The sequence below is a fragment of the Momordica charantia genome (assembly GCF_013281855.1).
Source record: "Momordica charantia cultivar OHB3-1 chromosome 2 unlocalized genomic scaffold, Mcharantia_2.0 BLBB01000002.1, whole genome shotgun sequence".
NCBI lineage: Eukaryota > Viridiplantae > Streptophyta > Magnoliopsida > Cucurbitales > Cucurbitaceae > Momordica > Momordica charantia.
Window position 1 is genome coordinate 2957602 of NW_028275160.1, and position 20071 is coordinate 2977672.

General features: G+C 33.2%; 2 protein-coding genes and 1 long non-coding RNA gene across 7 annotated transcripts; 2 read left to right on the plus strand and 1 right to left on the minus strand.

Moving 5' to 3' along the window:
- Window positions 1-1698: 1698 nt before the first annotated feature.
- On the plus strand, window positions 1699-10033 carry EMB1030 (Alanyl-tRNA synthetase, class IIc). 4 transcript variants are annotated; one of them, XM_022284833.2, is made up of 13 exons: window positions 1701-1967; window positions 2564-2662; window positions 2758-2966; window positions 4940-5118; window positions 5586-5664; window positions 6250-6384; window positions 6501-6650; window positions 6847-6957; window positions 7066-7983; window positions 8174-8446; window positions 8778-8987; window positions 9159-9316; window positions 9449-10033. In XM_022284833.2, exons 1-13 carry the CDS (start codon window positions 1826-1828, stop codon window positions 9783-9785), a joined length of 3000 nt encoding a protein of 999 aa, XP_022140525.1. In that variant the 5' UTR covers window positions 1701-1825; the 3' UTR covers window positions 9786-10033. The 4 variants fall into 4 exon arrangements, with proteins under 4 accessions (XP_087976602.1, XP_022140525.1, XP_022140526.1 ...); XM_022284834.2 differs by having other exon boundaries at window positions 1717-1967; window positions 2547-2670; XM_022284835.2 differs by having other exon boundaries at window positions 1825-1967; window positions 2547-2662.
- A 1431-nt stretch (window positions 10034-11464) lies between these two features.
- On the minus strand, window positions 11465-15857 carry LOC111011219 (uncharacterized). Of its 2 annotated transcripts, none has more exons than XR_015789186.1 (3): window positions 15719-15857; window positions 13238-15595; window positions 11465-11909 (listed from the first exon to the last, which is right to left on the minus strand). It is a non-coding gene; the product is annotated as an uncharacterized LOC111011219 (long non-coding RNA). The 2 variants fall into 2 exon arrangements; XR_015789185.1 differs by having other exon boundaries at window positions 11467-11902.
- On the plus strand, window positions 14403-16243 carry LOC111011217 (cytokinin riboside 5'-monophosphate phosphoribohydrolase LOG5). The gene is made up of 7 exons (XM_022284919.2): window positions 14403-14567; window positions 14691-14788; window positions 14889-14919; window positions 15073-15172; window positions 15306-15376; window positions 15470-15613; window positions 15746-16243. The coding sequence occupies exons 1-7, from the start codon at window positions 14403-14405 to the stop codon at window positions 15875-15877; spliced, it is 741 nt and encodes a 246-aa protein (XP_022140611.1). The 3' UTR covers window positions 15878-16243.
- The last annotated feature ends 3828 nt before the right edge of the window (window positions 16244-20071 follow it).

The following is a 20071-nucleotide window of genomic DNA, read 5'->3' on the forward strand; positions in this document are numbered from 1 at the left end:
CACATGAAGAGTGAGTATAACCAGATTGACAGATTTGACTTAAGAAATCATTTCTTCCCATCTCTTTTATGGAACACAATTTTTTTCTTGGTGGCGTATAATAAAAGCTTCTTTTTAAGATACTGTAGAAGCATATCAAAATGTATAGTTATGAGTTATTTCCTTTTAAAGTGTTTTAGAAGCATAAATTTGACCTCTTGAGATTCCATCAAATTCATACCAATCTTTTAGAATAAAAGGGATCGACGAGATCTGCAAAACAGAGGAGGTTCCGATGCTTAAATCAGAATCGGAGTAGTGGAATATGAAGAGTAGGGTAGTTCAATTCAACTTAGCAGATAGTATAAATTTGTAGCGTACCTTTAGGGTTTGATTCACCATTTTATTTATAGAAGTCAATCCTAATCTTTAGGAATTATAGAAGTCAATCCTTTTAGGATTTAATCTTAGTGTGCTCAAGAGATCTGGACTCACGAGTCTATGCGTTTCGTCGTAGGCCTAATGTCGAATCGAGAGTCGAGACAAAGTAGGTTCGGATCGGGCGGTACAGGGACCGAGAGAGAACCATAGGGTTCTCGACCACCACGAGCACATGGTCGACTTGGGCTGCTAGGTTTGGACTTACCTAATTTGTGCGTGTGATCTTCCAGTCATTAAGGAAAAAAAAACCTATAAAACATATAATAATATGATTGATTACATAATGTCAAGCAATAATATCAAGCTAAACATAGTTAAAATATATATATATATATATATATAACTAAACCTCTTAAAAAATTATTAACTAATTAAAAATATTATTTTCACTATTTATTTAAGTTGAAGGTTGAAATTCATTATTCACCAACTTGGTTAAAAAAAAAGTGAAACTTTTACCATCCCTATCAAAATAAGTATTTTTAAAAGATTATACATCTAAATTTTATTAAAAGAAGATAGTCGAAATGACTAGAACTTCGTAGGTTACAATTGTCAGATATACTAAAAATAGATCAAGACAAATTATAAGTTAGTCTCTTGATTCTTAGAGTTATATCTACTTAACTCTATGCCAGTTCAAATACGAATCAACATATATATTCAACGATAAATTAAGATTTCGAAACTTATATATGTTTGATCTATATATTTAATTATTCTTTAGAAAATTTACTTTTAACAACATATTGTATTTTAAAAAATATGGCTACTTTACACTTTTTTTATATATAACATAATTTTGACTTTTTTTTTTCTAAATACAACAAATATAAGATGGAGGATTGAAATTCAGTTAGTTTTGATTTTAAAATATAAGTAAAGCTCATGTTGATACTTTTTACCATTTTTTTTATTGAAAAATTTGACCATTTTTTAAAGTATATTTTACTGAGATTTTGGTTAAATTATGCTATTCTGGAAAGTTTAAAACTTTATGCTATATTTAAAAATACTTAGTTTATTTTAATATAATTATATATTGATTTTTTTTCCTAACCGGTCATTGTTTTTATTTGATGGTTTGCTCGGACTTGTTTTGGTAACGTCTCTTATCTCAAATTTTATTAAAAAATGTAACTATTTATGTATATTATTTATCATATTTTAGAAACATTATCGAAATGGTATAAAAGTGATAAACCAAATTTCTTGTTTATGTTTTCGTTTCCAATTTTTTCTAACCTAAACAAAATTATTGTTTTATCTGTTCTTCAGTTGGCTCCAAAATGTTTGGTCCTCTCAATGAAACTTATCTTTTCCCCTCTGCACTCTCAGTGTCAACATATATAATAAAACCTCACTTCAAAATTCACATTCACAGGATAAAGTTGCAGCAAACGGAATGGAATTCAGCCTGAAGCTCCCAAATCATCTCCCTTGTAGTTATGGCGACAAATCTCTTACTTCCCTTTCACGTGCAAGCTTATACCGCAAAAATCCTGCCTCCTCTGCTCCACCCAGGCGGAAAGTTATGTCTTCTTCCGGTACTTCTCTATTTCTGTTCTAACTTAGAGCTTAGTGGAAATCCGTGAAATGCAGTGTAGCGTGTTTACTTTTCGAGGCCGGAATTTTGTGTGATTGGAACTCGAGTTTCATAGAGTACCCACCAAACAATGGTTGAGTTGTTGGATTCTTGTGCTGAAAAATCAATTGACTGTTTTGAATCTTTTTACTTCTCTGCTGTTCTTTGTTGTTGATATCTACGTCTAATTTGGTTTCTTATGACAATTGATTCTGATTGTCTTGACCTCCTCATGCTATTTGCTTTAACTACCTGATAATTGATACACCTGCTTCAAATGAGCTCTTGCGCCTGTAATTTAAATAATTCACCTAGAAATAACGCAGCATACTCTACAGTAGTGTTCTTGGTTACGTTCATTTGGTACTAGCCTGTTACCCCTTTCTTGACGTTGAGATTTTCTGATTCCAAAATTCAATCACCATCACATTTGTATTTCCACGAAGAAATATAGATGCCCCAATAGAATATGATACTTATGTTAGGATCCTTAATTTTTTTTTGTGTTCTTCCAGCTGACCTATTATGTTCTGAATATCAGCTTTCGGGGTATTACAGGCTATATTACAAGAAATCCGGCCCCATTTCCTTCCACCATGCAGTCCCGCAGACATTTCCTTCCAAAAGAAGCTCGGGGCACACAACTCAAAACAAGAAGTATATCAGTCAGTTTGATTAAAATTTATGAACTGGAATTGCAAATTTATCAACTGTCGGTAGGATTCTTAACTTTTGGCTTTTCACTGTTTCAGCATCTGTGAAACCTGTGAATGAGGAATTAGTAGAGGACAAGTCCAAGGATCTCCTAGTGACAGGCGATTCTATTCGTCGTCGGTTTCTTCAATTCTATGCTTCCCGTGGACACAAAGTTCTTCCCAGTGCTTCTTTGGTACCAGAAGATCCCACGGTATTATTGACAATTGCAGGAATGCTTCAATTCAAGCCTATCTTCCTTGGAAAGGTATGCCGCGCAAATGAAGTAAAGTTAATATTAGATTCTATAATGTTAAAATTCACTGTGATTATCTTTCTTTCTCTATCCTTTGGTTGGAGGCGCTGGATGACACTTTTGAATTATTTTGGTGTACGTATGGTGTTCTCTTATAGTGATAAAAACTGCAATATTCAGTTTCTAATTGGCCATCCCTTGAAATATGGAACAAAGACTCTTCGGTGTAATGTGGTTAAGGTCACTCTTTGGGGGATATGTCTAGGGAGGAATAAAAGAATATTAAGTGGGCTGGTAGAGATTTTTGTTATTTCTGGGAGATATGTTTTTGCTTTTTTTTTTTTAACAAGAAACAAAATTTTCATTGATATATGAAAAGGAAGAAAATTTCAAAGATACAATCTCCCAAAGAGAGTGAAAAAAGAAAGGAAAAGACAGCACAATGAAGAACAAAAATCCAAATGAAACAAGAGAATAAAACATTGATGAACAAAACATCTAAAATCTTAACAAAACGATGTGCGGTCAAGAATAAAACATAATTTTCTCCTCTTGAAATACCTTACATATATAAATTTTCGTAATTCCTCCTATGATCAACACCAACAAGAGAGCTTTCTGTAATCTCCCTGGACTGGTTTTCTTACTTAGTATTAATGAAAGCTTGTTTTACACCCATTAAAGCCATAGTAACTTTCAATGTCATGATAATTGTGGACTTGCTAGGATTTTTATGGCCAGTTCGTCCAACCTTTTTTGTAGATATGGGTTTACTTCTTAGCGCTAATTGGAAGGCTTTCCTATAACTACCTTAGCCCGGGCGAGCCTTTCCTCCCTCCTTTTGTATATTTCATTTTTCAATTTGAAATAATTTTTTATCCACACAAACGAGTTCTATAGCTAATTAACCACAATATTCTCTCTTGTTGTCAATTGTCACAATTTCTTAAAATTTTCTTCCACTTCTCTATCATTTGAAGGTCTCCTAAATCAAGATCCAGCTGGAGTTTCTTTGTTTTACACCTCATTATTAAAATTTTATACTCAGCTGCTAGATTAAACAATCTGGGAAAAAGATGTGTTAAGAGGCATGCTGCCGATCAACAGATACTGATCTAAAATCTGACAATCAAGTATAAAATGGTCAATCTCACAGTTCTTGAATTGGAATTAGTTTATCAGACGTCTGTGGTGTTACCATTTCTTATGACTGGCTGAGTGCTCACATAGAACATCCAATTTCCTATGTTATGGAAAAGTGAGAACAAGAGGAGTATTAAACCTGGACTCTGTCGATCGAGAACCTAGCAAAATGCTTATACTAGAATATATCTATAGCCACCTCAACACTCCAACACTTTTTGGTTATAAAATAAGATATTGATTTAATTATAAATATGTTTATTTTAATTTTAGAGTTCCTTTATAAACCTTGGTTACAAGATATTGCATTATTTATTTTTCTTACATTTGATTACTTTGACATCTCATAGATATTGTACATTTTATTCTCTTTCATTTTTTTTTAATCTAAAATGAACATATCATCGCTTAAAAGTGACGCTCAAGTATTAACAGTGAAAATGTAAAGTATACTCCTGTTTAAAGAATATATATATTTTAATAAAATTATTCACACTGTGTCACAAATCTTCTGGAAAATGGTGTCATGTTCTCCTTGTATTGACTCCTATATCTGGACGTTTAATAAGGGGAACTTGAAGGAGCAAAGATACTAATAAGGCACTAAGGTTTAAACAGTATTCGGCTTGGGGTAAAAGGGAATAACTTTGATTACTTCCTGGAAATATTTTCCTTCATTTTCTCTTTTGAGCTTTTCTGAAGCTATTCTTTTGTTTCTTTCTTTCTCAACTTCCTTTCTTTTGTTGGCTTATCACATATGCTTTAGTCTGTTGTTTTTCTTCTGAAAATATAATTGTTTGTCATATATATTGAGCCTCCCATTTATTTTAACTATCTTTCAGGTTCCTAGATTGGTGCCTTGCGCTACAACTGCACAAAGGTGCATACGTACAAATGATGTGGAGAATGTAGGTCGAACAGCTAGACATCAAACGTTCTTCGAGATGCTTGGAAACTTCAGTTTTGGTGATTACTTCAAGAAAGAAGCAATTAAGTGGGCATGGGAGCTGACAACCATCGAGTATGAGTGAAATATCACAATATTTGGGGATTAAACACATTTGGAATTGAAGCATGACCAGATTTCTCATCAAATAGATAACAATAATTCTGTTGAGTACATACAAGCTCAAAGTTTCTTGAGCATAAAATTCTAGTATTTCTTTCACAAGAATATTAGCAACTTTGTCCTGAAAGTTGGATGTGCATTATCATTCTTTTATTATTGTTCTGTATCCCCTCAAACATTCTCCTTTTATCTACCAACACTTCTTAGTAAGGTGGTTAAATATAGTGATAATAAGTGATATGATCAATAAACATGTCATTAAGTTTAGTGCTTTTGATGCCATTGGATGATGGAGAACATTTCATATAATGAATGCTGAATTATGGTTGGAGTTGAGCATTGAATAAATTAAATTGAGTTCCTATACCTTCCTTTCAGTAAGAGAGAAACTTACTCTTGGTTTCTTTTTGCCCCTTCAGATTTGGTTTGCCAGCTGACAGACTATGGATTAGTATATATGAAGAAGATGATGAAGCTTTTGCAATATGGCATGACGAGGTGGCAAAATCGAAATCTTTCAACTTGTTATGCATAGTGTATTTTATCCTCTTTCTTGTAGCTTTTCTCTTTCATTGTATGTTTCTGTTCTTTAATATAATTTTTTTACTTACCTGTTGCTGCAACATAAACTTTTTCTTTGCCTCTTTTTTATTTTTAATTTTTGATTTTTATAATTATAAAAAACAATTCCATTGATTAAAATGAAATTACAAAAGAAGGGGAAAACCCAAATCCAAAGGAGTTACGTAACGGATCTCCAATTAGATAAAAGAGATGTGTAGTCTGAGACGATGGTGATTATTTCTTTATCTTGTGGTCGAGCCTATGACATCTTGTGATATAAAAAATATACGTTACCTACTTAACATCTCTCCATGTAGGCCATTGTGTGCTTGCCACATTTTCTTATCATTAGAAGTTCCCTGATGGCACAATATTATTGTATTAGTATATTCAAAATCTCCCCATTATATTGTCTGACTATTTTATTTCAATTACTTAGATATGAATGGAGACAAGAAAATGATTTTAGAAATCTAGGGAACCTTTAATATACTTAGTGTGTGACTAATTTTCTTCCAGGTAGGTGTTCCTGTTGATCGCATAAAGAGGATGGGTGAGGACGACAACTTTTGGACTAGTGGCATCACAGGTCCATGTGGCCCATGCTCTGAGATTTATTATGATTTCCAACCTGAAAAGGGGTATTCTGATGTTGTACGTAGTTTTTGCTTTCCCTTTGTTGATTATATGGAAGGGCGTTGAACTAGTGGTCTAGTTCAAAACTAGCACTTCATTCTTCCATAAATTTTTGAAGAGTTGATTATTTGCAGGATTTGGGAGATGGTGCAAGGTTTATGGAGTTTTACAACTTAGTTTTCATGCAATACAACAAAAAGGATGATGGTTCCCTTGAACCTTTAAAACAGAAGAATATAGATACAGGGCTTGGTTTAGAGCGCATGGCTTGCATTCTTCAAAAAGTATTATAGCTACTCCTCATGAAGTAACTTATAATGTTTAACGTGAAGTTTCTATCTTTTTCCCCACTTTTTATTATAGGAAAAGTTAGTACTAGAAGATCTTTTATTGCAAGTAACTCCATATTATTTTATGCTAGTTGTTACAATAATTTGCTACTCATGTCTGTCAACTTCTTCTTCTTCCCATTTCTTGCAGGTTCCGAACAATTACGAGACTGACTTGATCTATCCCATTATACAGAAAGCCTCAGAATTAGCAAATGTGACGTATGACACTGCTGATAATCAATCAAAAACAAACCTTAAAGTATGTACTATAGTAGAAACTAACATTTAGGCTTTCTTCCCAGTTCCCACTTAGTTTCTTCTCCATTCTAAAATTATGTAATTACTTCACTGCTTCTTACGCTTCTAGATCATTGGAGACCATATGCGTGCAGTTGTATACCTGATATCAGATGGAGTCGCCCCATCCAATATAGGGAGAGGATATGTTGTTCGCAGGCTTATCCGAAGAGTTGTTCGTACTGGTAGGCTGCTTGGAATAAAGGGGGATGGAAGAGGGAACATTGATGGGGCGTTTACACCACTTATTGCAGAAAAGGTCATTGCATTAAGCACCCACATTGATGAGGATGTAAAGGGTAGAGCAGGCCGCATTATTGAGGAGCTGAAAAGGGAAGAACTTAGGTTTGTACAGACACTAGAGCGAGGGGAGAAGCTGCTTGAACAAATGCTAGCTGATGCCTTAGCGAGTGCTAAAGAAGATGGAAGGGTTCCTTGTTTGGCTGGTAAAGATGCATTTTTGTTGTATGATACATACGGGTTCCCAGTGGAGATTACTACAGAAGTTGCTCAAGAGCGTGGTGTAGTAGTTGATATGAAAGGTTTTGATATTGAAATGGATAATCAGAGGCGACAATCTCAGGCTGCACATAATGCAGTCAAACTTGAAGTTGGAGAAGATGCAGATATCATGGAAAATATCTCTGACACAGAGTTCCTTGGATATGATATGCTCTCTGCCAATGCCATTGTTGAGAGTCTTATTGTGAATGGTAATCCTGTGTCACAGGTGTCAGAAGGAAGTGATGTAGAAGTTTTGTTGAATAGGACACCTTTCTATGCGGAATCTGGGGGCCAAATTGGAGACCACGGTCTCATTTATATTCCTGAAGGTGAAAACAGACCGAACGTAGTAGTGGAGATAAAAGATGTACAAAAGTCTGCAGGCAGCATATTTGTTCACAAGGGTACCATCAAACAGGGAGTTCTAGAGGTTGGAAGAGAAGTGGAAGCAGCAGTAGATGCAGAGCTGAGGCAGGGAGCCAAGGTAGCATTCTAAGAAGTTTGCAGACAAATTGTTTGCACTATTTAGCTACATCTAAAATCACATAATTCACGTGCTTGCCTTTAAAGAGAGTACTTCAGGTCAATGTGTTATCACTAAGAAATCTTGTGCGTTAATCTTTTGGAACAGCTTTTATGAGAAACCCCTCTGACTTTCTTTATATTTTTTCTAGGTTCATCATACTGCTACACATTTGCTACAATCTGCACTTAAGAGGATTATAGGCCAAGAAACATCACAAGCTGGTTCCTTGGTTGCCTTTGACCGCCTCAGATTTGATTTCAACTACCACCGACCTCTTGTTGACAATGAGATCTTGCAAATTGAAGAGCTGATCAATGGTTGGATTGGAGATGCAGTGCTTCTTCAAACTAAAGTTATGCCTCTTGCTGATGCCAAAAGAGCTGGGGCTATTGCTATGTTTGGAGAGAAATATGGAGAAGAGGTCTGAACTTCACACAGTTTCTGTAATGTATTTTTAGTTTTACATCGAAATTATTACTTTTTGGGTAACAGAAGGATTTATTTTTCTCTTCTCAAATTGCACCAGAGAATCTTATGGTTGTTATCTATAAACCAGCAACCTCTTCTGAGTTTGATATAAATACGTTTATCATGGTGAACCAGACGTAATGTGTTTCTTAACATGGATCTCAATTATCTGCTAAGAAATATTTAGATTTGGGTATAGGGACACTTCATTTATAGAGTTTCAATTGTACATTCATTGTGAAGGATGTTCTTATCCCTCATACTGATATCTATTAGCCTTCCAGGTACGAGTTGTCGAGGTTCCTGGTGTATCAATGGAACTCTGTGGTGGGACTCATGTCTTCAACACTTCAGAAATACGAGGCTTCAAAATAATCTCAGAGCAGGGCATTGCATCTGGTGTCAGGCGAATAGAGGCCGTGGCTGGTGATGCTTTCATTGAGTATGTTAATGCCAGAGATTACCATATGAAGCGTCTGTGCACCATGCTCAAAGTATGCTCTCGATTACACGCTTCAAGTCATGTCACTGGAATATTTTCTTGTATTATAAATGTCATTACCTATTACAGTTGCATAACTTGGTTGATCTTCTATGGCAGCCTTTTCTGTGATCCCACTTGATTGGAAATTATATTAGAACTTTAAAATTTTTTCTGTTTGCAGGTTAAAGCTGAGGATGTTACACCCCGGGTAGAAAATCTTCTCGAGGAATTGCGGTTGGCGAGAAACGAAATTTCTAATTTGCGTGAAAAAACTGCAGTTTTTAAAGCGTCAAGCGTTGCTAATAAGGCATTTCTGGTTGGGACTTCAAAAGAGATCAGGTGAATAGTTATAAACCTCATCATGTATCCATTCTCTCTTATTATTCATGCTATGTGCATCCATTTTTAATCACATTATGCTCTTTTATTGAAAAATGATCTGAACTTAACAGAGAACAATCTCTTTCACAGGGTACTAGTTGAATGCATGGATGATACCGATGCCGATTCACTGAAAGGTGCGGCCGAGTTCCTGATTGACAGTCTGCAAGATCCAGCAGCTATCGTACTAGGCTCATGTCCGGGCGAAGGAAAAGTGAGTTTAGTTGCAGCATTTACTCCAACCGTGGTCGATCTGGGAGTACAAGCAGGGAAGTTCATAGGACCTATAGCTAAGTTGTGTGGTGGGGGAGGGGGTGGCAGGCCTAATTTTGCTCAGGCAGGAGGAAGAAAACCTGAGAACTTGTCGAATGCACTCGAAAACGCGCGATCAGAACTCGTCCAAATTCTATCGGAGAAGGCAAGCTAGAACTCCTCTGGATCGCTAACCTGCACGGGGACTGAAAACTTGTATCCTTGAGTATGTCTTTGGGAGAAGGCAGCAGTTTTACACAGCAGGAGCCTCCAAAACTGGTACAGTATCTTTGAAAGAAGAAAGCATGTAAAGTGTAATGGATGATTGGGCTCTTCAAGAGTTTCTCGCTGCTCCATATTACAAAAAAATTATTGCTTCTTTGAATGAAAGCTCTTATACGTATTTGGAAAAAGAAAAAGAAAGTATGGAAAAGATGAAACAGTTTTTGAAAGAAGCAAGCCTATGTACATAGATATGTACTCATAAGTCATAAGGTTGTATAAAAGATATATGATATCAACCTTTTAATTAAATACTTTATGAAAAATTAACAATAATTTTTAAAATAAATTTCTATGTAACAAGTATTAAAATAAGATGTTCAAAAAAAGAAAGAAAGAAAGAAAGAAAGAAAGAAAGAAGAAGAAGAATGAAATAGAGAAAATTTTAACCATGCTAAAAAGAAAATCTAAATTATAAATGGAACAAACCAGACTAATTATTTGTGCTATTGGATAACAATTTCATTTTTTATTTTCAATTCTTTAAAAATTGAGCTCAGAATTAGTATTAAAAAACTTTTGTGAATTTATTAAAAAACTTTTGTGAATTATATAGTTTTTATAAACATTTTCAAAATCTAGGTCAAATTTAAAAACCAAACAAATTAGTTGTCAAAAACTTTTTTTTTTGTTTTTGATAAACAGAAAACAGCAAAAGAGAATTTCACTGTTCCTACCTAGAAGTCCCAATTCAACTTTTATTATTGGCATTTTTCTTTTTGGGGTTTGTGCTCAAAGCATTGATTCAATTGTTGAGGGGTTGGTATTGTTTCAGATGATATCTTCAATTCTTTTTTTTTCCTTTTAAATTAAAAAAATATAGAAAGTGTCATTTCAAAAAGAAGGAATAACAGTTGAAGAAATTTTAGAATCAAACAATTAGTGCCTAAAAGCCAAAATTAGGTACACTAATCTTTTTAACCTTACTTAGATTCCCTTCTCCACACGTCTCTCCATCTGTGACTCTCTCTTTTTGCTTGATATTTGACATTAATTCATTTCATTTTCTCTTAAAAATGATTGTTATTATCTCCGTAACGTTCAAATCCTTTTTTTAGTTCAACAAATTGGAGTATAGAAGTAAATTGGAGTATAGAAGTTTTAATCTCTTACCTTATAGGTGTCAATTACTGTTGAATTATACTCAGATTGATAATGATAAGACCTTTAGTCTTTATAATGTCACTAATATATTAAAACATCAATCTTCATCGCGAGTTAATCGATATTTAAATTAAAATCAAAATTGGTTGAAAAACAAGAACAACGACATCTTGGAAATCGATTGAAAGCATTAAATCTAATAATCTCCCAATCGTATTCATTAGATCTCTCCACCTTTAAAGATTCTATTATTTCCCTCAAATTCAAAGTCATAATAAGCTAACAAAGAAACAAGCTTACCACAAAAATTATCTTTTATCTTGAAAATGAGGGAACAAGAACCTCCTCCACATGAATTCCTTTAAAGTAGAGTGTAATAAAGTTGATTCAAAATTTATTTACTTAAATTATAAGTTTAGTCCTAAAACTTTTAGAGATGTGTTTAATAAGTTCGTAACTTTAAAAATCAACTAATAAGTTTCAACGTTACGTCTAATAGATTCTTAAACTTTAAAAAATGTGTAGTAACTAGGTCTTTGAAAATTAAAAAATATATCAGACACAACGTTAAAAGTTAGACCTATTAGACAAGCTTTAAAAGTTTTAGGACTAACCTGGGATTTAACCCGACTTATTTTTAGATAGAATCATAGTAATATGTCCTATATGGTTTGAAAATGTATACAAATACTGTGGGGGAAGTGAAGGAGGCTTTAATGCAAGAGAATATGGCACAAAAAGTTTCTTCTGAGGGTTGGAATTCTGTGTAGGGATAAAACTACAAATGCAAGAGGATACAACACAAAAAGTTTGTGTGATTTCTCAAGACTGCCACTTCAATGTGCCCTCCTCCTATTCAGCCATGTGGGGATATCTTTTTTCTTCTGAACCTCTCCCTCTTCTGATCTGCAATCTTGGCAGAGATTCAAAAGGATTAGTACAAAGATAATGTATTAGTGGCTATTCCTTGAGAGACTCAGAAATGCTAAAACTAGTAATTTAGAGGGTGAAGTTCAATATTATCAAAAAAAAAAAGGAAAAGAAGAAAGAAAAATGAAGTGGATACTGGATAGGTTGAGGTAAAGTTATCGTCAACACATGCATTATTATATAAAATGAAGCGGGCGAGTTTTGAACTCCTTCCTACTTCTGTACCATTGAACTAGAAAGTGAAGTTTTTATTAACCTAAACCTCACTTAAATACTTGATTAGTCAACTAATAACTATCGGAACAAAATTATCATTATATACTAATTAGCTCGCCTAAACATGCACTAATATTTAATTATTTATGAAACTTTAGTATAAGTTGTACAGATTGTAATTATGATTCAACTTTCTCACAAAGTTATATGGGCTTTTCCTAGTTTACATTAAAAGTTGGCAAGGTTTTTAGTTCATCAATAGTAGGCTTCAATTTTTCTTAATGAAATGATTGGTTTGAATAAAGCCTTGTATACGACGGCACCTTAAACAATAAGGTCAAATTGGGTTCCTGTTTTCTAATTATATTTTTAAGGAAAGAATTGTGACGTTAAAAGTAAATAGGTACTTAAAAGAAAAATGACAAAGTATGAAGAAATGAATCAAAATAATAAGAGTAGGAGTCTATCAAAAAATAACAAGAGTAGCTGTAATTCGTTGACAAAAAGAAAAACACAAAAATTTTCTGATGAGATATGACTTCAGATTTGAATAACTCAAATACAAACATATATATGAGTGTTGAAGAAAAATTAATCTGAATGATTCTAATCCTTGTAAGCAACTGTTTGATATACAAATTCGTTTATTCTGGACTACAAATTTGATAATCTATGGACTGTATATACTCACGTCTCAGACTACACATTAATTTTAACAAATCACATATTCATAAACCTAACTTTAAGCTTTTAAAACTCATTTATATGCACTATTCAAATATAAACTACACAAACTCAAGTTCCTTAGTTTTAGGCTACACAAATTTAAACTTCCAAAGTTCAAAATAGAATGTCTCCTAATAAATGAGAAATATAGACCTCCTAGATTACACAAATTAGAATTTCTAAAGTTAAATCTTTAATATATGATATTTTGCAGACCAGAACCAGAAATGTAGAGGCGTGTTTATCTACCAAAAAAAAAAAGCTATGCTATTCAACCATGAAAAAGTTAACTTTGAAACAGTGGTATAGATATATAATCATTGGGATCTAGAAATGAAAATGTGAAAGGTCAGAAGTTTTAACTCTCACCGTAATCAATCTTGGAAGCAATGGCCCTATTGCTCAAAAAGAATCTACATCTGTTAAAGGAAAATGAAAGCTAAATGAAGTATTAGTGATTGGGGAGGTTGGAGGATAGAGATGGGGTCTGCACGTGTTTGAGCATTTTAGCCACCAAGTTATGATTGCTTTGCACCAGAAACAAGACAGACAGAAAGAGTCTAAGACAGAGTACTGATGTTTTTCAGACTCTATAGGGATAATAGACTTGAGAGTCCCTTTAGACTTTTGGAGAAAGAGAAATTGACACCCAAAAAAAAAAAAAGAGGAAAACAGAAAAGAGTGGGGGGCGGGTTGTTTTTTCTGTGGCCAGAGTTTTCCCTATTGGATGGATTTGCTCATGTGACCCTCCTGGATACGAAACCATCCTCACCCTCTATTTTATTTTGACACGTACTGGACATATTCAGACCACCAACTTTATTCCAGCAAAAGTTCACTAATCAATAGGATAATGTGAATTAGGCAAAGAATGGAAAATTCACCTCATCTACTTATTCCCCCATTCAGGATTTATTTGACTAAAGCTTCTCCCTATACATTTATTGTTGTTTTTTCACGTGGGCGGGTCTCAACCCATGAGGAGTTTTATGCCTCCTTGACATGTCAAGAAATTGAATTATAAGAGACAAATAAATTCTCCACTGATTCAAATATGGTAAACTAATAGGTCAAAAAACTTTGAGTTAATCTATGGCGCGTCTGGCGAGTAGTTGATGAGGAGTATAAGTGGAAAGGCTACAAACAAGTAAGGTAAGATTCTTGTCTCTTTGTTAAGTTTACCGGGTTTCTTCTTGGTTTCTTGGTAGCATGTTTTTGCCCTTTCTTTTGCTCTTATCCTTTGTTTTTCTACTTTTTTACGTATAATGTAATTGAAAAAGGTAACAGTGAAGGACAATTGTTACAGCATGTGTTTAGATCAAAAACCTGCATTTCAAAAAATGGTAAGACTTTTTTCTTTGCTTTCTTCTCTTTATCTCCTTTAACTCTTTTAACTCTTTTTCAGAGACTTTACTGACTTTTTGTACATAATGTGGCGTTAATATAAAGCGGCTGTTCCCTATCATACGAGTGCCCTATATCAGAGTGAATAAGAAGCCCTCCCTTGTATGTGTACATGTTTTGATATATCCACATGTATATAACTGATCATGTAGCTCCTCTTGGCAGAAACCAGAGCAGTGAAATGGAAGGGAAGATAGTTAAGTCCAGGTTCAAAAGGGTTTGTGTGTTTTGTGGGAGCAGCACAGGAAAGAGAGACTGCTATAGAGATGCAGCCATTGATTTAGCGCAGGAGCTGGTATTGCTTTGAAAATCTCTCTCTCCTTTTTAATATTATTCCTTTTCAAAAGCCTCTTGGTATATTTCTCTTCCTCCACTCTCTCTTCATCTCTCTATATGTATATATCTCTTCTCTGTGAAGGTTTCACGAAGGTTGGGGCTTGTTTATGGTGGTGGGAGCATTGGGCTAATGGGTCTAGTTTCACAAGCTGTTCATCGTGGTGGAGGCAGAGTTATTGGGTGATTATCGAAAGAACTTGACTTCTATTCTGAACATTTTAGAGGTTTCAAAGTTTAATTTTACAATGGTCATATTTTTTGTTTTTGGTCTGGTTTGCAGGATCATTCCCAGGACATTAATGAACAAAGAGGTCAGAAAGAAACATATGTCAATACTGTAATTTGTTGTTGAATTTTCCTTCGGCTGATTCAAAGTTGTAGCTAGAGCTTAACTTGATTCTTCTTCTTTATCGCTCTAAAAAATGATCAAATGATCATTTTTGCGGGGGGAGGAGAAATTACAGATAACTGGTGAAACAGTTGGGGAGGTAAGATCAGTAGATAACATGCACCAAAGGAAGGCAGAAATGGCCCGCCATTCAGATTGCTTTATAGCCCTACCAGGTCCCATCCATCCCTTTAACCTTTCCCATTCAGAAACACAATCCCCACACACTTTTTCACTTTTCCTTTTGTTCCCCCTTGTAAAAACCCATCATAGTGGGTTTCATTTTCCTCTCACTGCACTGATTTTCAGGTGGGTATGGAACTATGGAAGAACTGTTAGAAGTCATCACTTGGGCTCAACTGGGCATCCACGACAAACCAGTAAAGTCAAGCAAAAAATCACCTCATTATTTAATGACTCATGGAGTTTTTACCTTCTTTTTTGACCCCACCTTTAATGTTCCTCTATCTCAGGTTGGCTTGCTGAACGTGGACGGCTACTACAACTATCTCCTCACTTTCATCGACCAAGCAGTGGACGATGGGTTCATAAAACCATCACAACGCAACATCATAGTGTCCGCACCCAACGCCAAGGACCTGGTTCAGAAACTAGAGGTCAGTCATTCATTCATTCAGACATTTCGTCGAACAGTTAGTGGGTGTGTTTCAAAACCATCCGATTAAGAATCGGAAGCAGAGAATAGACTGCATTTCGTCGACCTGAGACTGTAGTTGGTTTTGTTTCAGGAGTACGTGCCCATACGCGACGAAGTGATGAGCAAGGCGAGATGGGAAATTGAGCAGCCGCAGCCGCAGCCGCAGCAGCAGAAACAAGTGGGGTTCGAACCCAAAACTTTCCAGGCTGAGATCGCCCTGTAAAGGGAAACATTGAAAAGAAAGGGGAGAAAGATTCAGTGAAAGAAAGAAAGAAAGAACTTGAAAAGGAAGTGGAGTTTTTGATTTGAAGCTGGGAATTTGGGTCATCATGTTATACCAACCGTTCCATAATTGGATGGCGCAAAATGGTATTTAGTGGACAAAACATCAGAGATAAGATTGACCAAAAAGTGGGACCTTCCTCTTCCTTTTTTCTCTAAGCTTTGTGATTTTTTATCATGGCTGTGCTCTACCCTCTTCTAAGAACAAAGAAATACCCACCCTTTTCAACATCTCAAATTGGGTATTACTTCAGCATCTTGTATTTCAAGCTTCAATTATGTACAAAGGGAAAGAGGAGTTGTTTAAGCGGTATGTTTTCGTTTTTTATTTTTATTTTTTAATAAGAACAAAATAGAATTACATCATCCCAATATCCATAAATATAATAAATGATAAAACAATATTTTTATTTAGGTTGAAATAAATTGGAAAAAGGGAATAAGAACAAAGAAACGTATTTTTGTTCTTTTTAAAATGTCTGTATAGAATGCTTAAAATTGAGAAATAAAAAACATAAATATTTGTTAAATGCTTGGATTTTTAAAAAACAAACAATAAAAAATAATAACACGTTGCCAAATGGGTCCTAAAAAACAAAACCTCTCGTCTTTTCTTTTTAGATTCTACCATCTAAATCTATATATATATATATATATATATATATATATATATATTAATATTTGACTACTTCAGCTATTTTAACTTTTAATTTATGTTATATCTTTATTTTGTGTAGACTTTAGCGTTTAAATCAGATATTGAGTTCATGATGCAAGTTGAATTTCTATGCTATTATTCAACCTGGTTTGATTTGAATTTCAAGTATAAATATCATTTTTTTAAGAAGTGGAAGACAAATTTGAGGTTAATTTTGAATCCAACGATATTTGGAGAGTGGGAATTTCAACCTCTTTTGACCGATAATATATGTTTTAATCAATTGAGTTATATTTTGACCCGTTAATTTTGTAATTGATATGAAACTTTTTTTTTAGTAGAATTGAAAAAGTAATTATGCAATTTAAAGTGACTACATTATAGTAGTTGCGAGGAGTGACAGACTTTCTGATTGCTGCCTTGTTTTATGAAATTATGATTACAGTCCAATTAAGATTTAGTATTAAAGATAAGATTAGCTTTGGAAAAACCAAAACTAGGGTCAACTATATAGGTTCAAGGAAAATGAAAGGGACAGTTAAGAAATAATTATAGCATTTTACATTCATCAACTACTAAAATTATCTTCTAAAAAAGATTAAAAAACAAAACTAAAAAGTTTAGGAAAAAATAGAGAATTAATAAAAGTTCAAAATCCAAAATTAAATTGGAGCATATTTTAGCCGGCTTGGATAGTTTTCTTTATTAAAAGAAAGTTTCAATCTCAACTCTCATACTTATGATTCTCAAAAATTACATTCAAACTATATATATATCTCGAAACTTATCCCTCGTTCACTCGTTATGACAGTTTGCAAGAGCCTCTTTCCTCTTCTATTTTCTACTCAGGAAGTCGATTGAACATGTCAACCATTGATGGGAATTTCACTCGCATCCGATCTCCAATTCTTGTTCTTCTCCATGATCGTGTTGGATTCGTCAGAACTACTGACTTGTGGGTCAATAACTTACACTTTGATCAAGTATTCTACAAAGAGACCCTAAGAGCTAGAAGTATGGGAAGAATGATTATATATATATATATAATAAAATAGTTTGGAAAGACATTGAAAAATTCAATAATGGATGAGGCATGACAATGATAAGAAAGTGGGAAAAGTGAATATAACTTGTTTTGGCAAAAAAAAAGGTGAAAGTGTTTATTGAGTACTGAAAAAGCTTTATATTTGCAGAGAACAGAGATTGTGAACTGTAGCTATTGGTCTGTGTTCACTGATGCCTTCTGAAAAAGCCTATTTAATTTAAGCACAAAGCTTTAATGGCTGAGATATGATGTTCATGATAAAAAGCAAAAACACACACACAAAAAAAAGACCCCTCATCCATTTGGCTTCTCATAGTTTCATGGGCGATGCTCCCTTCCGAACCAATCAAATACATCTAATGTAAGTTATATGTAGTCCATGAAGATTCAAATTACAAGCATACGAAACTCTTTCTTACGTGATTAAGGAATACTCAATGACAACTTCTTAATCGTCAAGAGACGAAAGTAGAGATAAGATCGTAAAAATAAATTTTTTTAAAATTGATTCTAATTACTATAAGAGGACAGAGAAATGTAATGAACTTTTTTATTTTATTTTATTTTTTTTGTGAACCCTAAAGCTGGTGAAAAAGCATGCAGCTTTTTTGCCTAATGGGTATTGGGTGCAATGGCAATGGCAATGGGTGGTTCAAGAATTAATGCCAAAAACAGCTATATATGGCTTTATTATGTTCATGGCTAAATCCCCAAAATGGGGAAAAGTTTACGAAGGGAGGTCCTCATTTTTGGGCACTATGACTCTAACTGGGGGTCCTTACCCTACATTTTCTGGTTCTTTTGCATGCACTAGGACTCTTTTTTTGTTTCCAAAATAAAAAATAAAAAAAATAACAAATAATAATAATAAATAGTATTTGGCTTATAAATAGTTTTTTTTTTTGGCATGATAGATAGAAGTCCAACTTACAACCTTTTAGTTAGATATAACCTATACATGTCTTAACCAGTTGAGTTATGCATAGGTTTATTTTTTTTAATACTTTTTGGTTGAAAATAAGTGTCTGATAAATTAAGCTAAGTGACAAATATTATTTATTATCTTTTATATTTATATAGGTTAAATGAACAAAATTTAGGACTATAAATGATTTTTAATACATATATATAAGATTGAATTGTAATTATTATGCAGGTAGATCATATTCATTAAAAGAAAATGACACCTTTTTTTCTTGGACCTATGTTGTGTTTAGTGGGCTGCATCTGCATTTTTAAATTTGGGCCAAAAGTTTTCAACAATTATATCGTTTCTTGGGAACAGGTCTGGGAGAAGCCCTCTTGTGTTCAGAAGTCTAAAAAATATATATATATATATATAGATTTTTTTTCTTTCTTTTTCTTTTTTATTCTTTCTTTCAAGTTCAACAAATATGCAGAGTGTAGATTTGAACATTAATATTTTGATTGAAAATATATAACTTAACTTTAGGTTAGCCTATTTAAGAGTTTTATAAATATTTTACCAACAGAGAAAAATATGAAACAATTGATAAAAGATTATTTGTTGTTGTTTTTTTCTTTCTTTAGTAAAAAAATTTGTGCTTAGTTGAATGGATTAATTTTTTTTGGTTGATTTCTATAGATTAGCATTTTTAATTATTCTTACATATGAGAGTTTGTAGAATATGGTTTTTTTTTTTTAAAATTAAGTTTGTGTTTTGTTAATTATAACTTTTTATCTAATATTTCCTTTCCCACTAAATATAACGCAATAAGTTAGTGCTTTTATGTAAAGTACTTTTAAGAAAGAAAAATTAATTCATTTGACAGACTATTTTCAAAATAGTTCTCTAGTTTAGTTATATAATTGTTATTAAAACCTATGACAAAAAATTATTTTAATTGGCACATATTTAATATATTGTTTGCACTGATCTATTCTAAAATTAACATATTCAAGGTAAATAAAATAATTATCCAAACATATTTTTCTTTCTAAATTATCTTTTAAAAAATAGTTTACGAGACGTTGTTTACAAAATAATGTTCTACGCTCAAGAACAAAAATTCATATAGAAACAGATTTGAATAATTAGTTTTCTTTCACGAATAGTCTATGTGTTTATTTTGAGAACTATTATTTATTAATATGTATTTTATTATTTAACGTTTCAGTGAATTTTATTATTATTATTATTATTATGTATAAAAAGTATCAATTTAACCTAATGTTTCAACCTTTTTCAATTATACCATTTTCATCCATGAATGTTAAAATTGATGGATAATATGCTTGCATAGTATGATACTGGATCAATGAGTTAGCAAAACTTTAGAGTACAGTATAATTAATTCACCTTAAAAGAGATGAAAATTTCTAATTTCTTTCCGAATCTCTAAGTAATTACATAAAATTTTACCTTTTTTTCTATAATTTTAGATCAACAAATTCATGTATGCTTCTCATA

What these genes read in the sequence shown, in the direction of transcription:
- EMB1030 (XM_022284833.2), top strand. Translation starts at nt 1,826, where the DNA reads ATGGAATTCAGCCTGAAGCTCCCAAATCATCTCCCTTGTAGTTATGGC. An exon ending in GAAAGTTATGTCTTCTTCCG is followed by an intron (nt 1,968 to 2,563) that starts GTACTTCTCTAT and finishes GGGGTATTACAG; the next exon opens with GCTATATTACAAGAAATCCG. An exon ending in CACACAACTCAAAACAAGAA is followed by an intron (nt 2,663 to 2,757) that starts GTATATCAGTCA and finishes TCACTGTTTCAG; the next exon opens with CATCTGTGAAACCTGTGAAT.
- LOC111011217 (XM_022284919.2), top strand. Translation starts at nt 14,403, where the DNA reads ATGTATATAACTGATCATGTAGCTCCTCTTGGCAGAAACCAGAGCAGT. An exon ending in GGTGGAGGCAGAGTTATTGG is followed by an intron (nt 14,789 to 14,888) that starts GTGATTATCGAA and finishes TCTGGTTTGCAG; the next exon opens with GATCATTCCCAGGACATTAA. An exon ending in TGGGCATCCACGACAAACCA is followed by an intron (nt 15,377 to 15,469) that starts GTAAAGTCAAGC and finishes CCTCTATCTCAG; the next exon opens with GTTGGCTTGCTGAACGTGGA.